General features: G+C 54.4%; 7 protein-coding genes across 7 annotated transcripts in view; 5 read left to right on the forward strand and 2 right to left on the reverse strand.

The window, feature by feature from the left end:
- L226DRAFT_438307 (uncharacterized protein) overlaps positions 1-520 on the reverse strand; it is a gene marked incomplete at both ends in the record, with an annotated part of 718 nt that extends 198 nt beyond the window's left edge. Inside the window, 2 exons of the mRNA XM_067674790.1 lie at positions 49-386; positions 438-520. Of these exons, the coding sequence (XP_067528613.1) occupies positions 49-386; positions 438-520 (421 nt within the window). The remainder of the gene's footprint in view (positions 1-48; positions 387-437) is intronic.
- Positions 521-2,497: 1,977 nt separating this feature from the next.
- L226DRAFT_576739 (uncharacterized protein) lies at positions 2,498-3,087 on the forward strand (the record flags this gene model as incomplete). The annotated part of the gene is made up of 3 exons (XM_067685426.1): positions 2,498-2,544; positions 2,598-2,709; positions 2,767-3,087. The coding sequence occupies 3 exons, from the start codon at positions 2,498-2,500 to the stop codon at positions 3,085-3,087; spliced, it is 480 nt and encodes a 159-aa protein (XP_067528614.1).
- Positions 3,088-6,119: 3,032 nt separating this feature from the next.
- L226DRAFT_474018 (uncharacterized protein) lies at positions 6,120-7,387 on the reverse strand (the record flags this gene model as incomplete). Its single annotated transcript, XM_067676550.1, has 4 exons — positions 6,120-6,201; positions 6,257-6,770; positions 6,823-7,104; positions 7,159-7,387. Coding segments are annotated over 4 exons (1,107 nt in total), but the record flags the coding sequence as incomplete, so codon positions are not given.
- Positions 7,388-7,850: 463 nt separating this feature from the next.
- On the forward strand, positions 7,851-8,378 carry L226DRAFT_527487 (uncharacterized protein; the record flags this gene model as incomplete). Its single annotated transcript, XM_067679118.1, has 3 exons — positions 7,851-7,944; positions 8,006-8,234; positions 8,285-8,378. The coding sequence occupies 3 exons, from the start codon at positions 7,851-7,853 to the stop codon at positions 8,376-8,378; spliced, it is 417 nt and encodes a 138-aa protein (XP_067528616.1).
- Positions 8,379-9,877: 1,499 nt separating this feature from the next.
- L226DRAFT_527488 (uncharacterized protein) lies at positions 9,878-11,268 on the forward strand (the record flags this gene model as incomplete). Its single annotated transcript, XM_067679119.1, has 6 exons — positions 9,878-9,994; positions 10,050-10,190; positions 10,247-10,285; positions 10,347-11,048; positions 11,114-11,131; positions 11,188-11,268. 6 exons carry the CDS (start codon positions 9,878-9,880, stop codon positions 11,266-11,268), a joined length of 1,098 nt encoding a protein of 365 aa, XP_067528617.1.
- A 2,841-nt stretch (positions 11,269-14,109) lies between these two features.
- On the forward strand, positions 14,110-16,344 carry L226DRAFT_548690 (uncharacterized protein; the record flags this gene model as incomplete). The annotated part of the gene is made up of 5 exons (XM_067682619.1): positions 14,110-14,212; positions 14,269-14,451; positions 14,509-15,833; positions 15,888-16,210; positions 16,269-16,344. 5 exons carry the CDS (start codon positions 14,110-14,112, stop codon positions 16,342-16,344), a joined length of 2,010 nt encoding a protein of 669 aa, XP_067528618.1.
- An 824-nt stretch (positions 16,345-17,168) lies between these two features.
- L226DRAFT_576743 (uncharacterized protein) lies at positions 17,169-20,932 on the forward strand (the record flags this gene model as incomplete). The annotated part of the gene is made up of 9 exons (XM_067685427.1): positions 17,169-17,442; positions 17,500-17,569; positions 17,975-18,120; positions 18,415-18,493; positions 18,555-18,799; positions 18,859-19,151; positions 19,201-19,521; positions 20,344-20,459; positions 20,497-20,932. The coding sequence occupies 9 exons, from the start codon at positions 17,169-17,171 to the stop codon at positions 20,930-20,932; spliced, it is 1,980 nt and encodes a 659-aa protein (XP_067528619.1).

Raw genomic sequence — 20,932 nt, forward strand, 5'->3', positions numbered from 1 at the left:
TGACGCTGCGCTGACGCTGCGCTGACGCTGCGCTGACGCTGCGCTGACGCTGTAGATACGCGGCGACTGCGCCCTTCAAGAGTTCGAATGCCTCTTTGACATCGCGGGATACCGTGGAAGGGGAGGGGATGTCAACCTTGGCATAGAGCATCTTAAACATGTCTTGAAGGGGTAGGTTGTCGACAATTGCGAAGGGGCGGTAGCATGAGGTTACCCAAGTCGTGGTAAGATACCGGAACTTGGCCTTGTTGTATGTGGACCCAGATGCGAATTGCGTTATCGAATGCTGGCCCCCGACAGGGACTGGGTCGCAGATGTCGACGTGTCCGTTGAGATTGCTCATTGAAGAATCGGTACGTGAGCGTGTCACGTAATCTGAGGGATGCCTGCATGTGCGTCAGCCCAAATCACACGCAGAGAACTGGATATCAACGCACCTGAGGCAGTAAAACCGATACTTAATTATGCCATCTTCCTCTATGATCTCCGGGGGCATGGTGAAGTGCGTGTAAACCTCTGACCGCCAGGAAGCCATCTGAGCCTCTGGTAGTATAGCACAGACAGAGTCAGAATACAAGACGGCCAGCAGAGAGTATAGAAATACATACCGAGGACTTCCTCTCGAGTTCTTTTGGCGGTCTTCCACCGCTCGTCGAAGGTCCGGGGCTTCTTGACAGTGGGTGCATCGGCGGGCATGGGGTCACAGGCCTGAGACGCGGTGCCCTCCTCAAGCTCGGAGAGGGAAAGGGTGCACTTGCGCTTCTGGTTCCGGTGATGAGTCACCGAGCTTTCTGCGCCCCTAGTCGAACCCATCCATGCAGCTTCGACCACACTTCGCCTTCGTTTCACCCTCGATGCGGTCCCCAGTCGTGGGAGCAGGCTACTACTATACTTATCTATCTTCTTACCCAACACCCTTTGTAATGACTTCGCTGTGTCAGCGCTAATCAGAGAATCTCTCCCCCTCTCCGTCACCATCTCGACTTGGGCACCAGTTCGCCTTCGCTGGAAGGCCGTAAGTTCAGCAGTCGACTCGCAGTAGTGTCGACCGAGCAAGAGTTCGCTCGCTTCGCAAGAGAGTAGCCCACGAGGGGCCTGAGTTCGCTAATCCCGACTATCGAGTCACCGCCGAGTTTCGAAGCAAGTATCCCGCACCAGTGAAGAGAAGACCGCCAGTCTAGGAGCAAAGTAGCTCCTGTGCTATCAAGCACGAGAATCCGACCACTCACCGAGGGTGCACCAGTTTAGTCCCTCTCCTCCCTCCTCCGCCACCTATACACTCCCTTCCTCGTCCCCTTCTTCCTTCGACGCGCCCTCCCGCGAGCGAGTTTGCTTCCCCAACGCCCCACCGGATTACTGCTTCGCCCGATACGCCGAAGCACGCTCCCCGGATTGCGCCATTTCCGAGTCCATTCCAAAACGCCCCGCCTCGACCGTGAGCCTTCGCCTCGACGTGTCCCCACACCTTCCCCTCTCAGTCCATCCACGGCTTCGCAGCTTCGCGCCGCCTCTTCCTCGACTTCGCAGATAGGCTCTACTTGTGCGACCACGGTCACCCAGCTTCAACCCGGGAATCAACTAGCCAACTCGTAACCTTTCAGGTTTGTTGTGGTTTTTGTTGGGATTTTCCCCTCAGAAACGCAGCTACCCTATCACCGGCGACGGCCCATCGAGGTAGGTGGTAGAGAGGAGGGTCAATGGATGAGCAGAGTTCAAGTTTTCGTGAGGGCGGGACTCAAGATGGGATGTGTGCGTCGGTAGATAGCAGTATATATGTCGGATCGCAGATGCAGACAAAAATATGAAACAAGCAAGACATTGATATTGGACTCCATGACGAGACAGTATGAGTAGAGATAGCTACGACCGACGCGCGAGGCGGCGTCGCCCAGAGTCCAAAAGTGGAAACTCCGCCAACATGCACTGCCCCAGGCCGTCGCCACGTCTACAGCGTCTTGCTACCTCAACTCGAAACTCTTTCATTCAGCTTTCATTCTCTAAATCTAGCTACATCTAGCCTCCCTCGTGCTTCCGTCTTGAAATCTCTGTGGGGCTCTACTGACGTCTCTCCGCCTCCCTCAAGATCGACAACAAGCAAATACTCCCTCAATCTGCGCACCAAGAGTAAGTTTCGCCTCGTCTCAAGCGCTGATCCGAGAGACTTACTTTGACATCCCGTGCAGCCTGCCCATAGTCGAAGAGGTTGAATCATCTCCGAACGCTGCGCAAGGTCAGTTGTCATTGGATCAAAGACTTCAACTTGACAATTGCAGACAATGCAGACTTGCCGCGATGATGGACCTCGGGATCGTACAACCAACGTCCTCGGATTGAAGGGCTGGCATGGGCGAGGGCAGCGGCATGCAGAGGCGGTGAGGATTTGTGTGACATTGCAGAAGTCAGCCGAGAGGATAAATGACTCGGACAATATGCATAAGCCCAGGTATGTTCTCCTACATTCAGCTTCACGCCTCTTGCATCCCGGACCATCCCCACCATGCCTGGATCACACTCAGACCACCCTGTCTCCCCTTCCAACGCTATGTGATCCTCGAAGGAGTTGTATCTCTTCTCCGGAGAGAGCGTATCCCTGACAGGCTGCACATTGACAACTTCATCCGGCAAGAGTTTTGGGCAATTCCCGACTTCTCCGTTCTATCCACGTCCGCTCAACATTCGCTTGTCAACTTCATCCTCGACTGCGCCCAGGTAAGTGTGAGCGGCCGGAATCGTACACTTCTCAGGTACATCTAACGTATGGTCTAGGCGATCGAACAGGGTCACCGTGCCAGCCTGACTGGACACTCGATCTGTCCAGAGCGTACTATCAGCCATGCACTACAGATTCGAAACACCGCAATGACCACTCCTTTCCCAAGCATGCAGATCTCCCCTGACCCAATTGTCTGGCATGTCGGCACTGTTACGTTCCCCGATGGATGCCGTCTGCTGTTCCCTACCCCCCACTCTAGTGTAGTATCTCTTCGCATCATTGATGTACTGGTCCGTGAAGATATCATCAGTCACAGCGTTTTCGATGAAGACTTCATCGATATTGTCGACTTAGAGATACTTCCCCTTGATTGAGACCCACCAGCTGTACTATGTTTGTGTTCCGATAACTATTAACATTCGTGTCGCATATCTCGACGGTCATCTGTCAAAATACGTGGGTACCCTCAAGAGTACCTGCGGTTACTCGTGGGTACTCTGAAACTCATGGTTACCCGTTACCTGCGGGTTTGGCACCCATGGGTACAGGTAATCCGTGAGAACGTACCCGTACGAGTACAGGTTTGAATTCTGGGATTTCTGTTACCCACGGGTATGGATACGGGTGCATCCACGAGTCACTCGTGACGGTCCCTAGTGTACCCCAAGCTGTCACCCTTGCCCTTCCCCTCTGCCATGGTGAGATCAAAGACGACGTCATTCTGCCTCTAATTGTATTCGACTATGCTTACTCCACACCTGCAGGTGCACCCTCTTTACCATGCAGTGCCCAAGAAGATGTTGGAACTCGTATATATCAGTTTATCCTCTCGCTCATTCCGATACTGATGAGTCTCCATTTACAGGCACATCTTCAACAGCATTTCCTTGGCAGCGATGACAATGGCATCGCACCTTGGGGAGACACGTAGCTCCAGGCTTTGGCAGCTGCTCGCGCTGTATCTCAGACACCCTCTACCCCGGCAGCGACCCCCGAGGAGCATCAGGAGGGTGAGGCCTCCATATCTGGGTCCTCTGACTAGGCGACGCGCATGCTACACTTTCTTGACGGCTTCTGACTGCTCTCAGCTTGTGCTTTGCTCTGCTCTGTTCTGTGCTTCCCTCATATGGTTTCCATGTCACAGTGTATAGCTTGTAATTGTACGACAATAATGTGATCATAATTTGCCTATTACCGTCTTGTGTGCTTCCTGGAACCACCGTGCTGAGTATCCTGACCAGCAGTACTACCTACCGCTCGCAATACGGCCATTCCCGAGGGCTCTTGCCAACCGGCCCATTCGTGCGCGAGACATGGAATTGCACGCAAATGCAAGCTGCGCTTGTGGGTCTCGCGAGCGATTGTATTCGGGCTGCGGGGAGATTGGCTCGATTGCCAATCGGCTGTCAGTCAATGAATGTGAATGCGATCCGCGAAGAGATTGCAATTGAATGCGGCGCTTGCTGGTGCACGCATACGTCAGCGATCATTTTGGGCTTTTGCTGATGCTGCCTTCAGGTCTTCCACAGTCTTCATGACCGTGAACTTGCTAGTTCTATGAGTAGGACCCTTTTTTGGGGGAATCTTGATGGTCCCTGCCATGCCTGAGATGTCAGAACTCTGCAGTGTTGACGGTTCCAAGCCGCATCAGTAATTCCGGATTTGTCTGAATGTCTGGCGTGCGGGCGCTAAACCCCCTTTATCTTGACCGCACACGTCTTTGCTTCGTAGCTTGCGCTCACTGACACCTCTGGTCTTGAAACTCTAGAGAACACATCCTTGAACTATGCGCAGCTTCTCGCCAATACCATTTCTTGAGAATCACATGCTAACTGGCCAAATTAAGTCAACAATGCCAAACAGTGTCGAGCGCATTCCCCTCCAATGTGACGGAACTATGGAAATTGCTGTATAGCGGGAGGTCATATGGAGGGCGGGGAACATTTACGAACAGACTTGGTCAAGGTAAGTTGCTTATCAACGATGTTCAGACAAATGTCTGACAGGCTCACCATCTGAGCATCTGAATGTCTGAAAATGCGTCTAGACGTGTTCAGACGCGTTCAGAGAAATCTGGAATTACTGATGCGATTCCGATGTCGCCAAAAGCAGATAGATCCTTCTCACCTGTGCCTTCAGGTCTGAGTCCAGTCATGTCGAGTTTGAAAATGCGTAGATGAGGGAGATACAAGGCTGTATGTGCTTTGGTGTCGTGCAGGCCGGGATGTACTCGAATACATGCATATGTGGACGAAGTCAAGGCGCTTGCACGCGCAAGCGCCCGGGCATCGTCCACCTCACGCTTAGTAAGCACTCATTCCACCGGACGGCGCGAGGAACGAGCGTCCTATTGAACTCCACCATTCCTGCTTGGCCTCGTCGCTGATCCGCTTTGTTACATCATGCAGCAATGCGTCGATCTCTCATATATCGTACTCCAACCACTGAGAATACCGCGGCCGCCAAAATTTGTCACATACCACGAGGTCGTTCCAGGTGAGGAGCTCGGTGACCTCAGGGTGCGTAGTGAACAGGTGCTTGGAATGTGAACCCCGGCCAGCGCTCTCTGTTTCAACGCCTTCTCCCGCTTCCTCTGGACAACGTTCTTCTACCTCGAGAGCACTCATGCTCAAGTTCAAGCGGAATTCACGCTTCGTGGATGACAGTTGGCCAGAGTAGTGCGTACGCGTACTACTGTTACAGGACTACGGTCAGTTTTGCAATTCAGTGTCACTGGCCCATGCGTTTAGCTAACGTATGCTTCCGTGCTACGCTAAGCGGTGAATTTATTTGGCTCGCCGCTCAAAGCTCCCAGGCCTCACGCCTTGCCCGCGTCGCCGTCGTTCCTTGCTCGCTCCCCGCTCACTTCCTTACTCGCTTCTTATTTGGTTGTTGCAGTGTATACCGCACCCCCGTCGTCCGTCTTCTCCGCCTTCTGCTCCTTCCATACCGCTTCCCCTACACATCGTGCATGCTTTTATCCATGTCGTTCCATCCCTCGCACGCTATCACAGGGCCCTCACCGCGCTGTCCTATGTACTGTAGAGGTGGCATTGGGTCCTGAAGCCTATAATCAACATAGGTCGTCAGGTCTAGCATCCGTGAGTGGCATCATGTATTTGTCGAGGTCCTGATAACATAGTACGAAGCTACGAGTATATGCACAGTATTATCAATGTGACGGAGGCTTGAAAGTGTGCAATAGGACTGAGTAAACAAATACGAAGTAGGAAAACTTGAGCAAGGTGAACGAGACAGGTGCTCCGAGTCAGTTGCTCACCTGCAGTTGTGACTAAGGTCAGCATTCACACCGGGTCCGGCGCGCAGTACGTTCTCCTGATATGATGTGTGGAGATATATTAACGGCATACTAGCATAGGTGATTGATGACTTACTTTCGAAATACTCACAAGTTCAAGCACGACATCCTGCGAGCCGCGAAGTGCCGTACAACTGAGCGGCACAACTCAGGCAAATGTGAATCGTACCTACGTACGGCAAGATTAGTGGGTACCAGCCGACGCGCGCGATGAAGAGACCCACAATGCCCATGTCTCACTGTTTCGGCCTCTCTTCTCCTGCTCCACGAGGTGTTGTTTTGCCAAGTGATTCCCGATGCAAGTGGATAGGTCTTTATCAGCCACGAGGTATTGGTACTGCAAGAGATCGCTCTTGATGATCGTGAATTGCATGACGACCCCTCTACTGGACCCTTGTTGCATGTTCCAGTTGCATACGACTGAAGGATCGTGAGTCAAGGGCATCGATAATGCATTTGGGGCACGAGGTGAGTCAATCCCTGTAGTGTCTAGGGGCAATACCCAGGTGTGCATGTCGTCCAACCATCTCCATCCAAGAGGGAACATTGGTGTGGCGTCCCCATGGGCTATCGAAAAGGCGAAATCGAAGCCCCGCTGAGTGTACTTCGACAGCGTCTGGCCGCGGTCCCGGTAAATGCCATGAGTGGATGAGCTAAGCAGAGAGCGATGCGCTTCCAGAGTGGCCCGGGCGAAGAGACAGTACGCCTTGTTGTATGTGATAACGTTCATCGCGCAAGCTAGTATCACGTCAGGGAGTAGCTAGGGGCGGTGGGAAGCTGAACACTCAACTTGAATGGGTGCTAAGAATGACTTCCATGGGAGTGCTCTGGGCGACGATCAGTTGCACGGTCACTGTGCGTTTGATATCTCCATCAAGCAGCTTCACGAATTTCATTATGGTCTTGATCCCGTCCAGCATGCGTAGGCTAGTCGGGGAAAGACTGATGCTATCAAGTATGGTCACCTCGAAGTCACTGGCTTGGTAGGATGCCGGGACGAAGTGGTATCCGACGTCCAGTAACCAACGACCAACCTCCCGGCGATGAGCCTCGTGAACGAACAAATCGAGACCTGTCGAATTGAGTTATCTTCCCCCGTCTTTCTTGCGAGAGTGATTGAGCTTACCTGTGTCCCGGTAACATGTCCTATCGAAGAACTGTAGCGCAGTTGACCCCGATATAAGAGTTCCTGTGCGGGCCTGAAGAGAGCGAAAGGCCTGCGGATCTGCAAAGAACGGACGAAGCCTATGATTGATGTCAAATGCGACTCGCATGTAGTCCTTGACAATCTGGCGAGCCAATCGACAGGTACGTTGGAAACGCAGGAGCGTCATGGCAGTGCAATGCACAAATATTTGCCAATGGATGACGTGGTTCGTGAGTATCTTTAGCACCAGGTCGATGGGCTACACGTCATATATCTTAGCACAAAAGCCCGACCACTGAAAACCTGGCATACCTGAGCCATGGTTGTCCTTGAGGCTTACGGCGTGTCTTGTTGTCGATGAAAGTTGGGGTGTGGAACAGGATGCTATACTATATTATATGAGTCCGCAACAGAGGCGTTCCGGAAATATCGCGAAATGGAAGTCTCCATCTGCATATCAGTGTAAATAGGCGCGAATGGGAACGTTCTAAAAGGGTAAGCTCCAGAGCGAGATTATGGGACCTTCCAGAGCGAGACACGGTAGCACTGACCCTAGCTATAGGCGGCCGTCATGTTCTTCTCTTCCATCTAGTTCGGGTAATACCGCCTGGAGGGAGTTACGACGGCGTATATAAATTGTGGAGCAGTTCGAGTGTAGCGAGCATCTACACATGTCTCAAGCTCCCGCGTGCCAAGTGCAGTGTCCCATCTGCTACGAAGTGCTTTCATCCGAGTCCTCACGTATTCCGGTCGCCATTCAATGCGGTACGCCCACTGTGCGTTCATAGTACAGGTTATCATGTCCCTCATGATGATGATATTCCAGGACATGTGTTCTGTACGACTTGTTTATTCGCGCACCGCAAGTCTTCGCGTTCTTGTCCTACGTGCAGAACGAGTATAACGCATATCTTCCATCTCCGGGACAACTCTACGGAAGACCCTCTCCTACGAGATGAAGCCGCTTCATGCTTCAGGCGCCTCACCGCAATGCTGGAGCATCATCTGCAAGGCGAACCGATAACTTACAGTGATATGTCGCCAATCGTTGCAACGTGAGTTTGGAATCTGCATCTATGCCCGATTGCCTCTCATGTGTGCGCAGTCTGGGTGAATCCCTCAACGCCCTGGAGGCGGCTCGGCTGGGTAATGGCTCCGAAGTATGCCATCCAGTCAAGCACGAGTCAACGGCTTACTGAGTACTCTTCAGCAAACCGTCTCTACCCTCCGCGAGCATCTCGCCTGTCTCCAAGACTTCAACATCAAGTTTCGCGAGGATAGAGAGCTCGTGCATCATATTCATCGTTGGAGCACTCTGCTCGACTTGGAACAGGCATCCCTGACTGCTCTTGAACGACGTACAAGCAAGGCTCACAGGCAAAGGGCTGAGCTTCAAGGGGAGAAGGACTTGACCCTCCTCGATATTGAGGAACTCGCCAGCAAGATGGAACGCGAAACTGTTCAACATCGCACTGAAATGAAACAAATGAGGGAACGCCTTGAAGAACTGGAGCGCTCCAGTGCCATCGGAGAGACTCACGGGATGAGCTGAGGTGCGCGGTTACCAGTATAGAGTCGGCATTGGCTAGTAAGTAAGCGTTGCACTTCGCCTGATCGGCAGGAGCTTCCAAGGAAAAGCCAACTTATTCGAACGGATTGCAGCTGTGATAGCGAGACCAGATTGTATATCGTTAGGAAACGCCGGAATCAGCGGCGAAGCGGCGAAGCGGTAGGATGATGAGTTCCCTAAAGTGCGTTTACCATGAGATACAACGTACAGAGAGTTCAACAGGCATGGCCAGGGACCTGTTGGACTGTGGTGCGGTCTCGTTGAATCCGCTGGAGAGCAGCTGCACAGACCGCGCCGAGAGCACAGACGGGACCGAGAGATCTGAGAGACCACGTACTTGTAAGGAAGCCGGAAACTGGGAGACTCGGATCCGGCCGCAGAGAGAAATACTAGTCGTCCTGAGAATGAGTGCTCTGTACACACACAGTGGATAGAACGTGCGTAGTACTTACTTACCAATAACAACCCAAAACGTGTACCCCAACGGTGCAGTCACGACCGCCGCACGGATGCCATCTACAGTAAGGCGTCCTGCATGCCACGAGGAACGGAGGCACAGACCAGACGCCCATCGGGATGCCCGCGCGCGGGTTTGTCTGGGAACTTCCTGTCTGGGAACTTCCGTGCACAGCCATCCCCGACATAGTCGCGATACGCGTACGCGTCGGCCCATCTCCTCCTCCTTCTCCTCCTCCTTTTCCTCCTTCTCCTCCTGCTTCTCCTGCTTCTCCTCCTCCTATACCTGGTGCTGCGTGATATGCTGATCATGGCTCTGTGCCACCGGTGGCACGACTCGATCGCCCGCCGCCGCTTCCATGGCCACGCGTGCTATTACGTGCGAAGGTCATTATCCCGTAATCGGCATCGGACAACTCCAGTACATATACCGGATTCCAAGTAACTCCTGGACGGGTCACAGGACGTACGAGACAATTATCCCGGTTTGTTCAAGTGGCTTGATCCCCGTGGGAAATAGAAGCTTGCAAGCAAGAAGTACGGGTATGCCACCCATCTATCTGCATGGGCTCGCGTCGTGTCAATGCGAGGCGTAATGCCACTGACTTCGGCCATGCAATCTGACAGGCTTTTAAGAAGAGCTTGGGAACGACATTGGATCCTCCTCACATCATGTCCGTCCATGCATCTGGGTCGCAACCCAGCCTCAATGGTCCCAACAACATCTTGCGCCGTCCACAGCAGCCTACTCCCGCTCCGAACCCCGGGGACCGTTGGGGCACCGTCGAAGTACTCCTGATCCCATCATACCCCTTTCTTCCCCTTTCTCACGCTGTTGATGCAGGGAACTACTTTCACATGGGAGTACGAGATGCTCCCGGACAAGCAGAAAGTACTCCGCTTCGATCGCCGGATCGAGTCGGATACGCCGGACCGAGTGTCAGTTACCGGTCGTCCTGCTAGATTCAACCCTTACAAACGCATGGTACGCCCGGCGGTTCACGCCTGAAATTCGCGCACTTGCTGATTGTCGACCACTAGTCGCTCACGTCTAGGACGCTACCGTCGACAAATACCGAGGTAAGCGTCAGACTCGTCATTTCATCGACCAGACACGCACTGATTCGAGCCCTGACCGTAGGTGCAGCCCCCCAACGGTGCTAGTCTTCGTAGCTCCTCGGCCGGCCTCCGGCATGCATATCGCCCGCTTGCGACTACACTCTCGTCTGTACCCGTACCATCTACACAGTCGGCCAGCCCCTACGGATCGACTACGCATGTGACCCCGCGTGTCATAGAGCACAGTACCGCTGTCGCCGCAAGCCTGCAGAACGAAGCGGCAGTCACAGACAACCACGACACCGGTGGCCATGCGGGATCCGGACAGATTATCGCTGCCGCAGGCGCCATACACCACACACCTGGCCTTGAAGCAACTGCGATCGCGAGCATGCAGTTTCACTCTATCCAGCATCCACCGCAGCGGCTCCCCGATGCCTTGGCTACTCCTTCTCGAGCCATTTCTTCCCCTCAGAAGGCGCACGCTACTTGTGGTCCTGTATCGTCGTCCGGATATCAATCCTCCACTTCCACGAGCACCTGTCTACCCTCGTCGTCGACGGCGGCCGCTCCGCGCGCGCAGATGGCGTCCTCATCCATCTACCCTTCATCTGGCCAGACCTCTGCCGCGAACACGGCTATATACACGCCCTCGCATGGCTCGAGGAGCGCGCAGGCTTCGCCCGCTGGAGCCGCCTCCGGGGATACGAATGAAGTACAGGCGTCGCGTATGGTTCCCCATGTGCCGGATATCGCGGTCACCGATGACGCCGATGTATCTCAAGTGAGTCTCCAAGTTCGAGGCTCCTGCTGTTCAAGGGACTGGGACTGATGTTCACTTATTTGAAGACTTCCCTTTCCGTTACGGTGCGCCCATCCTCAACCATCTGCGTTCACTAGGCTGACCTAGCTTCGTGCTTCAGAATGGAGAGATAGCAAACGACATCTGGAACACTCTCTATCCATATGAATCTCAACTGTCATGGTCCAACAGTTACTATTGAGGGGATAAAGATGGCCACAGTCAGCACGCCTATTGTACACCTCGCCTTGGTCCTAATGTGATTGTTATGTTTGTGTTGTACTAGTGCATCGTGCATATGACCTGCCCCGTCAGCTGGACGAATCAGTGAGGTTCTTCCCGCAAACAGTGACGTAACCGGGGGCTAGGGATACTAGAAGACCTACGAAGTTCTGACAAGTCAGAGGACAAACTCCGTCACAGACGTGCCTCGATCAGCTGCAGACTTATAGTCAGAGTGCCAGCGCTCCCAATGTCGAGTAAAGATTGCCAAGTCCTCGCCGATTCTCTTATGTATCGTATATACCTTGCTGTTGTTGAGGGAGGGAGGCGGGACTATAGCATCTATTCAGATCTATGCGTGCGTCGTTCGTCAGCGCCAGGTGAAGCTTTGAAGAATTGAAGGGCTCCGGATCCGTATCACTCAGCTGGTCAACCCGGGGGTACGTCCTCTTCAGTACTATTCACAGTGGTTTCCACCCAACGTGTGAGGTGGTACGGCCCCGGTGGCCGTTCCATCAACGACCACTCTTGCAACAGTCCATTCCGGGCCATCCTGAAGTCCGCCGAACAGTGATCATGAGTCGCATATGATGGATTTTGAAGGGAGGTTGCCGGGAATTACAGGCAAGGAGAGTATTCAGCCCCCAGGTCACCCATGTGCATATCCAACACTCCCGAGCCCACGTGAAATCGCCACTTCGCGCGAGAGATGGCCCAAACCGAAAGCGCGTAGTAGAGTAGCTACAGTATAGTATATCAGTAACTTGGGTTTGTAACCGGCGTCATAGCAGACTTTCGCGGTTATACATAACTCGTTGCAAATACGCTCTATTAAGTTATGTCACTTAAACACGAACCTGCCACGGAGTCACGGACCGCGCGGTGGCGTGGGCTTTCAGCCGGAGTTCTCCGCAGAGAGCGCTCCTGGACACTGCATGGTCGGACCTCACTGAAACAGTGAAACTCCTGCCTGGGCGGACAGCAGCGCGAACACTGAACGTTGCGTATCGGGAGCTGCTACAACAAGTGCCCCCACGATTCTCCTCCACCGTACTTGACTCCGCTATCCGATTATCAGAGCGATACCTAAGCTGGCACGCTCCGTCGGCGCACCACCACCTTCGGTTCATCTGCACATCGGACGTTGACGCCACGTTCTACTACCATCTCGGAGGAGTTAGGAAACCATCTGTAGTACCCGACTACCTCGCAAATTCTCAAGGACTACCCATTTTCTCGTCGCCTTGAGGTGTCCTCTTCCATCTCAGCCTCGTTGACCGTATCCCAGAGTACGTGGTGTACGTGTTTTCAGACATTTCCATGGATACTCCATATTATGCCGCCTCGAGGTCGTGGCAGCCGTGGCAGTTTGAGCCTTTACATGCATGATCGCATTCACAGACGCAGACGCAGCTCAGGTACGGCCGCGTGGTCATGCCTTATTCTCTCGATCCTAGGCTTATATATCCTTCTCCAGCTCAGGCTTCACGGCCGGGAGATACATTGTCGACGAGATGAGGCGGTATCCGTATGGGGAGAAGGAGGAGGATGCATCTGGAGACGGAGGTCTTCCGTCTTCTCGAACCCGTCAAGGAATCCGTCGAGGATCCCGCGGCGACCCTGATTTACGTCCTGTTCCCCTGTTCCAAGCGTGCATCTCCCAACTGAAGCTCGCGATCGTTGGGCTTCGCGCTTGTACATGTGGTGGAGATGGTTAGCGTTCAGCAGTCAAAGCCGGCTCATTTGGTGCACCAGCTTATACGAGTGACTAGCTTCGTGACGAGAATGCAAGCACAGGTATAGCCCATCACCCACACGCTCCTTCACGTCTGATTTCCTGTGGGATCAGCAGATTCATGGGACCCCCGGGTGTTTTTCTGATTCTCATGGACGTCGATGGCGAGATGACTCTGCCACGACACGTTTTTCCTCCACCAGGGATACGCTGTAGCTGAGCAGAGCACTACATCACTCTGACCGTGCCGATGTTCGAGCCTGTCTCACCGTACTGCTACAATATCATTATCTAGATCTCGGACCGCTGCATGCAAGCCGAGACCTTTCCCCTGTCTCATTCCAACCCTCTCATTCTTCCCGAGAAGCTCCCGCCGCCCACTCCTCTCTTCGATCTCCAGGCCCTTCCCCTGATTCATGACAACGTCGTCATCGGTACACCTACTAGTAGTAACTGGAAAGGCGAACGCTGCCCTCGTCGGCTGGAGAAGAGCGACCTCGTCGTCTCCACCCAGTCTCAAGATAGTGCTTCTTCGCTTTGAAATGATTCGCGAACTTACTGACGTGGCGTTACCGAGTAGGATGATGGCGTTAACGAAAGAGCGTCCAGACCATCGATCTCCTCAACGCCAAAAAGGTGTACCTTCTCGGTGGCTAGGTGAGTGCGACATACGAGGTCGTCTTCTCACGGACACGGTATGCGTCGATCGCACAGACTGAGATCAAGACTCGTATCGTGACGTGCAATGTTTCCCTCACGATCGCGTATACTCAGGACTTCGGTAAGACAGGTCCTTGAGGCTGGCGGGGTGCGCCATCATAGCGTGAATGGAGGGAGTCTGTATGAGCTCGAAGCAGTACTGTGTATTGATATGGTACTGTAAGAATTTAGAGCTTGTAAGTTAGAGTACTTACCCGATCGGATGAAGTACTCGTTTCAAGGTCATTGCCAAAAACTGATAATTGCCGCATGTAGATCATTCCTGAGTCTTCAATAATTGCAACCTCCTCGAGCTCGAGTGTCCGTCGAGATATATATAAAGCCCAAGCATTGAATTTAAATCACTAACTCAAACCGACGTCACCAATGCCACACGGACATGCACACCCTCTGCTTGAATCCTTCTTGTCAGATCAATCAAGGTGGGGGACCGTAGTGCCCTTCCTGACCAATCGTGTGAAGATCCCAGGTTTGTCTGCACTAGTAGAAATACTCATAACCGCGCTCTCACAAGTTCACTGGCAGATCTGTCCACACGGAGTGGACTACGCAAGACTCACTCTCAAATTGACCGGATCTACACAGAGTTAGACGCTTTCTATCAGCTGGGAAAGGCACGCAATAGCCCCCAGCTGCTGGCTGGCGTAGTGAGCATTCTGGTCAAGATGTGCACGGACTCCATTCTCAAGGAGAAGTTGTTCGAGAAAGGTATTTTGATGTATTCGTATGGTTCTATTGTACCTCATCATGCTGGATGCCATCCAGGTTTCCTCGACATGATCGTAGACCTTCTCGAACATGACCTAACGCGGTACATGGCATTGAAAATACTCCTCGCCTTCGCCCATGACGGATCTCGCAAACAAGGCGATGTTTTAACAAAGATTGCTGGACACAGCAGAACCTTAGCGAGGCTAATACACAACCGTCCAAACGAACACAATGTCGTCGAACTCGCCGTTGTAGTCATGGCTCATGCGGTTCGCTTCTTCACATCGACCCTTACGCCCGCTGCCAGTCACCGTCTTCAAGAAATCGGATTACATGACCTCTTGCAATCCATGTTCGCTGTGCTGCGCAGACGGAATCCTTCCAAATCACTGTTGACGCATGCTCTCATGCTACTGATTACACCCGCGCAATATTTACCGGCATTTTGCAAAGACGACACCTCGATGATCGAATTCTTCGTGGCCCTCTTGCGTGCTAAAGATATCAGCACACGGGTAGCCGCATTGGAGGGGATCCTCAACATTTCTGAAGTCCATTCGGAGCCAGACACGTATGAGGTTGACCTACAGCACCTCACGCGGATCATGAAGGACGCAGAATCATCTGCCGCAGCCACTACGGGTTCGGACAGTTTAGATCTGTATCGCCTTTCCAACCGATACATTGAGGTGATGTCTCGGGCTGCGCGCGACAGGGACTGGTCTGCACTTGGAAGACACATTGCGGACATAGTGCAACGCTCACCTTCCGTCGTTGAAGGTAGCTGGTCGCAGTTGGAGGAGGACGTAGATGCCCCAGCGCTAGCATCGCACCGGTCCCGGGCCACCTTCTCCGTTTGGTCCGACGCTTTACCTGAATGCGCAAGAACCTTGCGGCAAAGCGGGAGATCCTCGGACCTCGATGCTGCGGATATTTTGGACATGAAGTACATGATGCTCCGCGGTCGCATAGAAGAGGCTATCACCATGGCACGGACGGCCAGCTCCCGGAGTCCGGACCACGTCTATGCTCGCTACGTCATCAGCCTATGCGGAGACACGGCTGAAGGATTACGAGCGGCTGAGGAAGGCTTGAAATGTCCAGGGGTGACGCCGTTTCTGCGCAAGCAGATGTTGTGGCGTGCCGTCGAGTTTGGAGTCTATAGAGGGTTCGAAAAGATCTTAAGCACATCAGAGACTGAAGACAATCAGGCTCAAGAAGGTATTGTGAGCCTTCGCCAAGCCTTGGAGAACGTCAACGTCTTCCTCGCCGAAGCGCCGTCCGATGCTCACTTGCGCCTGACGATGCTAGGGTGGAAACTTCTTCTCGTGATGACTTTGCGGGGCCCAGAGCTCAGTGACAGTCTCATAGAGTTGACAGTAAGCCTAGTGCTCATCATTACGATTATCAAGTGCTGAATAATTTGGCTACAGGACATACGCCAAGAGATCGAAGCGGCCATAACCACAAAGAGAACCTTCGGTTACACCATCCACAAGACGCGCATCCATAACGCCTGGAATCAAATTCTCCAATTGAACGACGCAAGTCTGCGCGAATGGGGAGCGATAATTCATTCCTGCAATCAAGTCGAAGCTCGGACGCACTGTTCAGGGGCAAGCGTGGAACATCGAGGTTTCGCACTGGTGACGGACCAAGAGCCCCTTCCGGAGACATATCTCGGGATGCAGCAGTGTTCATGGTGCGGCGCACTGAGTGTATCACTCAAGAAATGCAAAGGATGCGGCAGTGCTCGGTGAGCGCGAAGTCAAGCTCGTTTCACATGTATTGTCTCAGCACTCATGATCCCGCAGATACTGCGACATCATGTGTCAGCGAGGTCACTGGACGGAACATAAGCAGGCTTGCAGGGGCGGTCCAGTCGAGTGATAGACAAGCCGGGGCCGCGGGACACACGTGATAGAGGATCATCGAGTGGCCAGACGACGTGGAACGAGGAAGGTTGAACAGGGAGGATGGATTTCTTGCATACTATAAAATCATAGATACACCTGCTCGGAATCGGTGTTCGCCATCGGAGAGCGGAGCACCGGGACGTTTTTATTGCACGATGACGAGATGGGGAATCCAAAGGCATGATGTGTACTCACCGGCCGCGGAGACATTAATGCATATGCGTGCCAATGGCAAAACACACGACATCGCCAAGGCAGTAAGTTAGGTCACCAGTGTCGGTGCTGCGCTGCTCCGTTGCACGTCTTGCGGTATATCCCCAACATGTACAGAAGTCAGACCAGGGCCTCTGTTTGTGTGGTGCTCCGCATGCGTCTGGCGCGCACAGGAGTGCACACCTCGCGAAGTCGTGCGGTGCTATGCGGAGTCGCCAGAGGGAGATGTAGAGGCAGCTCAAGAACGAGGGGAGAGCGGGGTCGCGACGGCCTGAACTGAGAGCTGATGGCCATGCAGTAATGATAATTAAGTATGAGTACTTACATGCCGCAGCCGCCCGTTCTAGACCATTATGCTTCCCGACCCGTGCATCCGACAAGCCTAGGCTCTGCAGATCACCAATACACGCCTTCCCCCCAACCTGCTGTCCTCGATCGTCGACGGCGCACACCCATCGCTGCCACCACGGCGGCCCGCTTTGCTCTGGCATACGACAAGTTGCTTTGGCCATTGCCGCACGATGCCTCTGGGTGCGGTACCGGTATCGTGGGGTCCGCCTGTGGAGCTCGGATAGCGGCCTTAGAATGTCACAGCTGTCGACTCGTACTCGTCGACTCGCGCGTACTCCAAGGAAGGCAAGTTGTTTGACGACATCCCCCCGGCACGCCGAATTCACGCTCTCCGACGACCCTGCGCTGATCTACTACTGCAAGAACGAGACTGTTGTCTCCAGCCTCCTCCACATCGCGCGCACCCTCCCGGACCCCATGGCCACGGCAAGTTGCACGGACGTCTTCCAGCCAACCTTCATCCGTGGGGTCAAGCGTCTGCGTCTGGAACTTGGAAGCGTTCATGAAGGTATGATGGCATGATTGCCGACAACGCAGTGTGACGCGCTGACATATGTTCCCCCAGGTGCAAGGCTTGTCGACCAACCATTATGCGCTCTATGGAGGTCGAAGACGACCCCGCGGGTTAGCCCGGCGTGAAGAAGGTCGGCTTGTCTGTCCAGACGCATGCAAAGCACCGCGGGTCGTCAACTGCCTCGTCGCGCCTTCACGCTTCAAGCTTCGCGCATCTGTCTTCGTCACAGCCAGCACAGTCTCGCCGTCGTCAGCAGCGCCGCAACGACCGCAACGACATCCAGGCCGCCCCTTACCTCGCCCATGTCGTGACCCACCCCGACCAGCTCATCTTCATCGCGCCCCAGAATGCAGGGAGGATAAGGAAGCCCGTAAAAAAGAAGCCAGCAGGGAAAGAACACGGGCAGGTTGTTAGACGACGATGAGCCTCGCTTCACGGGCGCGCTCTCCGAGTTCATTGTCGAGGTGTCCATAGTCAACGGTGCGTGTTTGCCGTCTTTCAATACTCATCTTTCCTCACATACCAGTCGATCCCTGACTATCCCCCACCCTCTCCCACCGGCTCCTACACCCGACCGCGACCCAGAGGAGACCGTCCACGACTGCGTCGTGACTGGCTCGTGGAGCAAGAAGGCGGAGTATGAGGCCCGCAATTGCGGCCGTGAATGCGACGGTGCGTACGGCCGTCGACTCGAGCGTGTACTCTCAGGACGGCAAGTCGTTCGACAATCGCAACATCCCCCCGCACGCAGAGCCCCGCGTCGTTCCCGTTCCACCTTTACACACGCAACACGCTCGTGCCCCTCGTCGCGGACTACTCGTCGTCGTTCACATGCCGGGGTGCCATCTGGGCCCCTTGCAAGATGAGCTGTTGTGCGATACCACCACCATCCGCTCTCTCCCTCACACTTGCCTCTTTCCTCACACCATGACCTCGCGCCCCGTTAAAGCATTTTGGACCGTGCAGATGAAAGCTCGGAGCTGGTCGTGAGGGCGATCCCCCCCAAGGATCAGGATTGGATGACCAAGTCCGCAACATTGATTAGGTGAGTATCCCCAACATCGCTGCACAAAGTACATAGGGTTGGATCACGACTTGCAGCCAAGCTATTCCGACATCGACCTCTTTGCTGCTAAGCGGATTCACCTCTACATCAACCACTCCATACCCGCGCAAACCCCAACCTCCAATGATGGCACGCCTCCTCCTCCTTCCCGCGCTCTGCTTCTCCTCTCGCATCCTCGCACGCACCAGACGCTCTCGCACGCATACGCACAGCGGCTTTCCACTGCTCCCACTGCACAATCCGTCTCGTCTGTGTCCTCGGATGTGCCCCCGCCGTATCCTGGAAGTTCGACTGCGCCGACGCAAGATGGAAAGCCCCCTCTGCCTCTGAGACGCCAGGCCCAGCGCCTCCCCTTCCTCCACGGAGTACTAGTAAATCCCCGCAACCAAGGAGCGAGGTCGCGACACCACCTGCACTCGCGTCTGGCACTTCAACTCCTGGCAAGCCGATCAAGACGAAGGAGAAGCTCCTCTTGAGCGCGATCCTCATCCTGTCGACCGTCGACGACTCGATCAAGCGGACGTTCGACGTGAGGAGCCAGCGCGTCAGCGCGGTGGTCGCGCGCAAGTACGGACCCGAGGCGGGACGCTTGGTGCACCCCGCGACGCACACGGCGCGGAACATCACGCCGGTGTACGTTCGCGTGGAGGGCGCTAATCAACAAGGCGGGGAAGCATTGACTGAAGGCGCGCGTCGGGGGAGCGAAGGATATCAGCAGGTTCGTGGTCGACAAGCAGGTGCAAGCTCCGAAGAACCGAGCCGGCAGCACAAGAGACTCGCGCGGACGGCACCACTTCCCATCCGGAAACATATCTGCGCGGTGCGACCCGCCCCCCGAGCAGCTCGTCGCGCACTACACTTCCGCGACGCGACGTGTTGGGCGCCCACACACCGCGAATGCCGCTCCATGCTACGCACTCCATCTCGCCGACCTCGACAAACTCAAAGAGGAGATCACGCGGCATTCAAGAACCGACTGGTTTGTGTGCAACGGTGGCTCCCTGGACGTACGTCGAGAGCAGCAAGATGCACAAGAAGCCGCTCTTCTACGACCTCAACCACATCACTGCGCGTCGCCCCCTTGTGCAATCGACGCCTCCTGAAACGAAATACAAGGAGAAGAAAGAGGTGCAATGACGCGTACGGGTGGATATGCGGGCTCTTAAGAGCTTTGGCTCAAGAGGGAACTGTGTGCAAAGTCTATTTCTCACATGTCTCCGAGCAGCAGTTCTCCCGAAAGATCACTGCTAGATTCTTCAACCGCTGGAAGGCCATGCTGCGGTGACTCGACGAATTGGACGCTGCCGCCGAGCACTTCGTATACGTTCATGAGGAGAAGGGAGTGGATCGCTACTGGGAGTCTTGGCGTCGGGCTCTTGATCTTTGACGAGCGGAAAAAAACTATGAAGGGGCTCCGTCTGATGTCGAATGGGATGAACACTTGGAAGCATGCAGCACGTCGCGAAGATGTGGTGGTGCGGGTTATCATGCGTATATGGAAAGCCCACGAGCGAGGCAAACTATTGACGCAAGTGCGATCAGGATATCAAATGCGAAGGTAAAGTGCTGACAATATTGAATCACTGTACAAGGCTGACGTTCGTTTGCCCAACTGAGAACATGGGTAAGATGTTCTACCGTTGGCTCGCCTCTGCAGAGAAGGCCCGCCACAAACGACTACAGCTTCAGGCGAGGGAAGAAGAGTTCAAGCACACTGTGGTGTATGGTGCATGGAACGATTACTAGTGGCGAGAACGCTTTTTTGGATATTCGTCTGCAGCCCCTGGTTCGTGAGAGCGCGTTTCCGTAATTTTGACACTTTCTACCAGGTCGATGCGTTCATCCAGCAGCACTCAGCGACCTTCCATTCCGCTCACATGCGATCTGGTACGGAAAGTCTCTGTCCCTTCCGGCCGTCCGGTGCGTTGACCATCTCAGAGACCGTGTGTGTCAACGATGACGATTGCTGATCCACTTTGCAGCTATGCTCGGTATTTGAAGTTACTCTCCTCTGCTTCCAAGCAGCCGCCGCTACCCTCCCGCGGCTCGGCCCTCGCTCCTCGCACGCGAACCGCCTTCCCACGCAGACGCACCGACCAGCAACCCTGTCTGAAAACGAAGACGAAGCGGAACCGGCTCCGGCTCCGGCTCACCCTCCAGCGCGTCTCGCCCACGTCCTTCTTCCACCAACCCCACCCGACTCGGGATCGCAAGCCTGTTCACCACAATGGCGAAGGCCCGTGTACGCGTACACGCGGCCAGCCGCCGTGCAACGACAGGTCCCCCATCGTCCGCTTCGCCAGATCGTCCCTGAAGGCCATCGTGACGATCATCGTGGAGATCGCTGCTACGATCCCTCCACTGTTCCGGGATCAGGCAACTCAGGTCATGCATACGAGTTGTGCCCTTCACTCATGA

Source organism: Lentinus tigrinus, assembly GCF_003813185.1.
Source record: "Lentinus tigrinus ALCF2SS1-7 unplaced genomic scaffold L226scaffold_76, whole genome shotgun sequence".
NCBI lineage: Eukaryota > Fungi > Basidiomycota > Agaricomycetes > Polyporales > Polyporaceae > Lentinus > Lentinus tigrinus.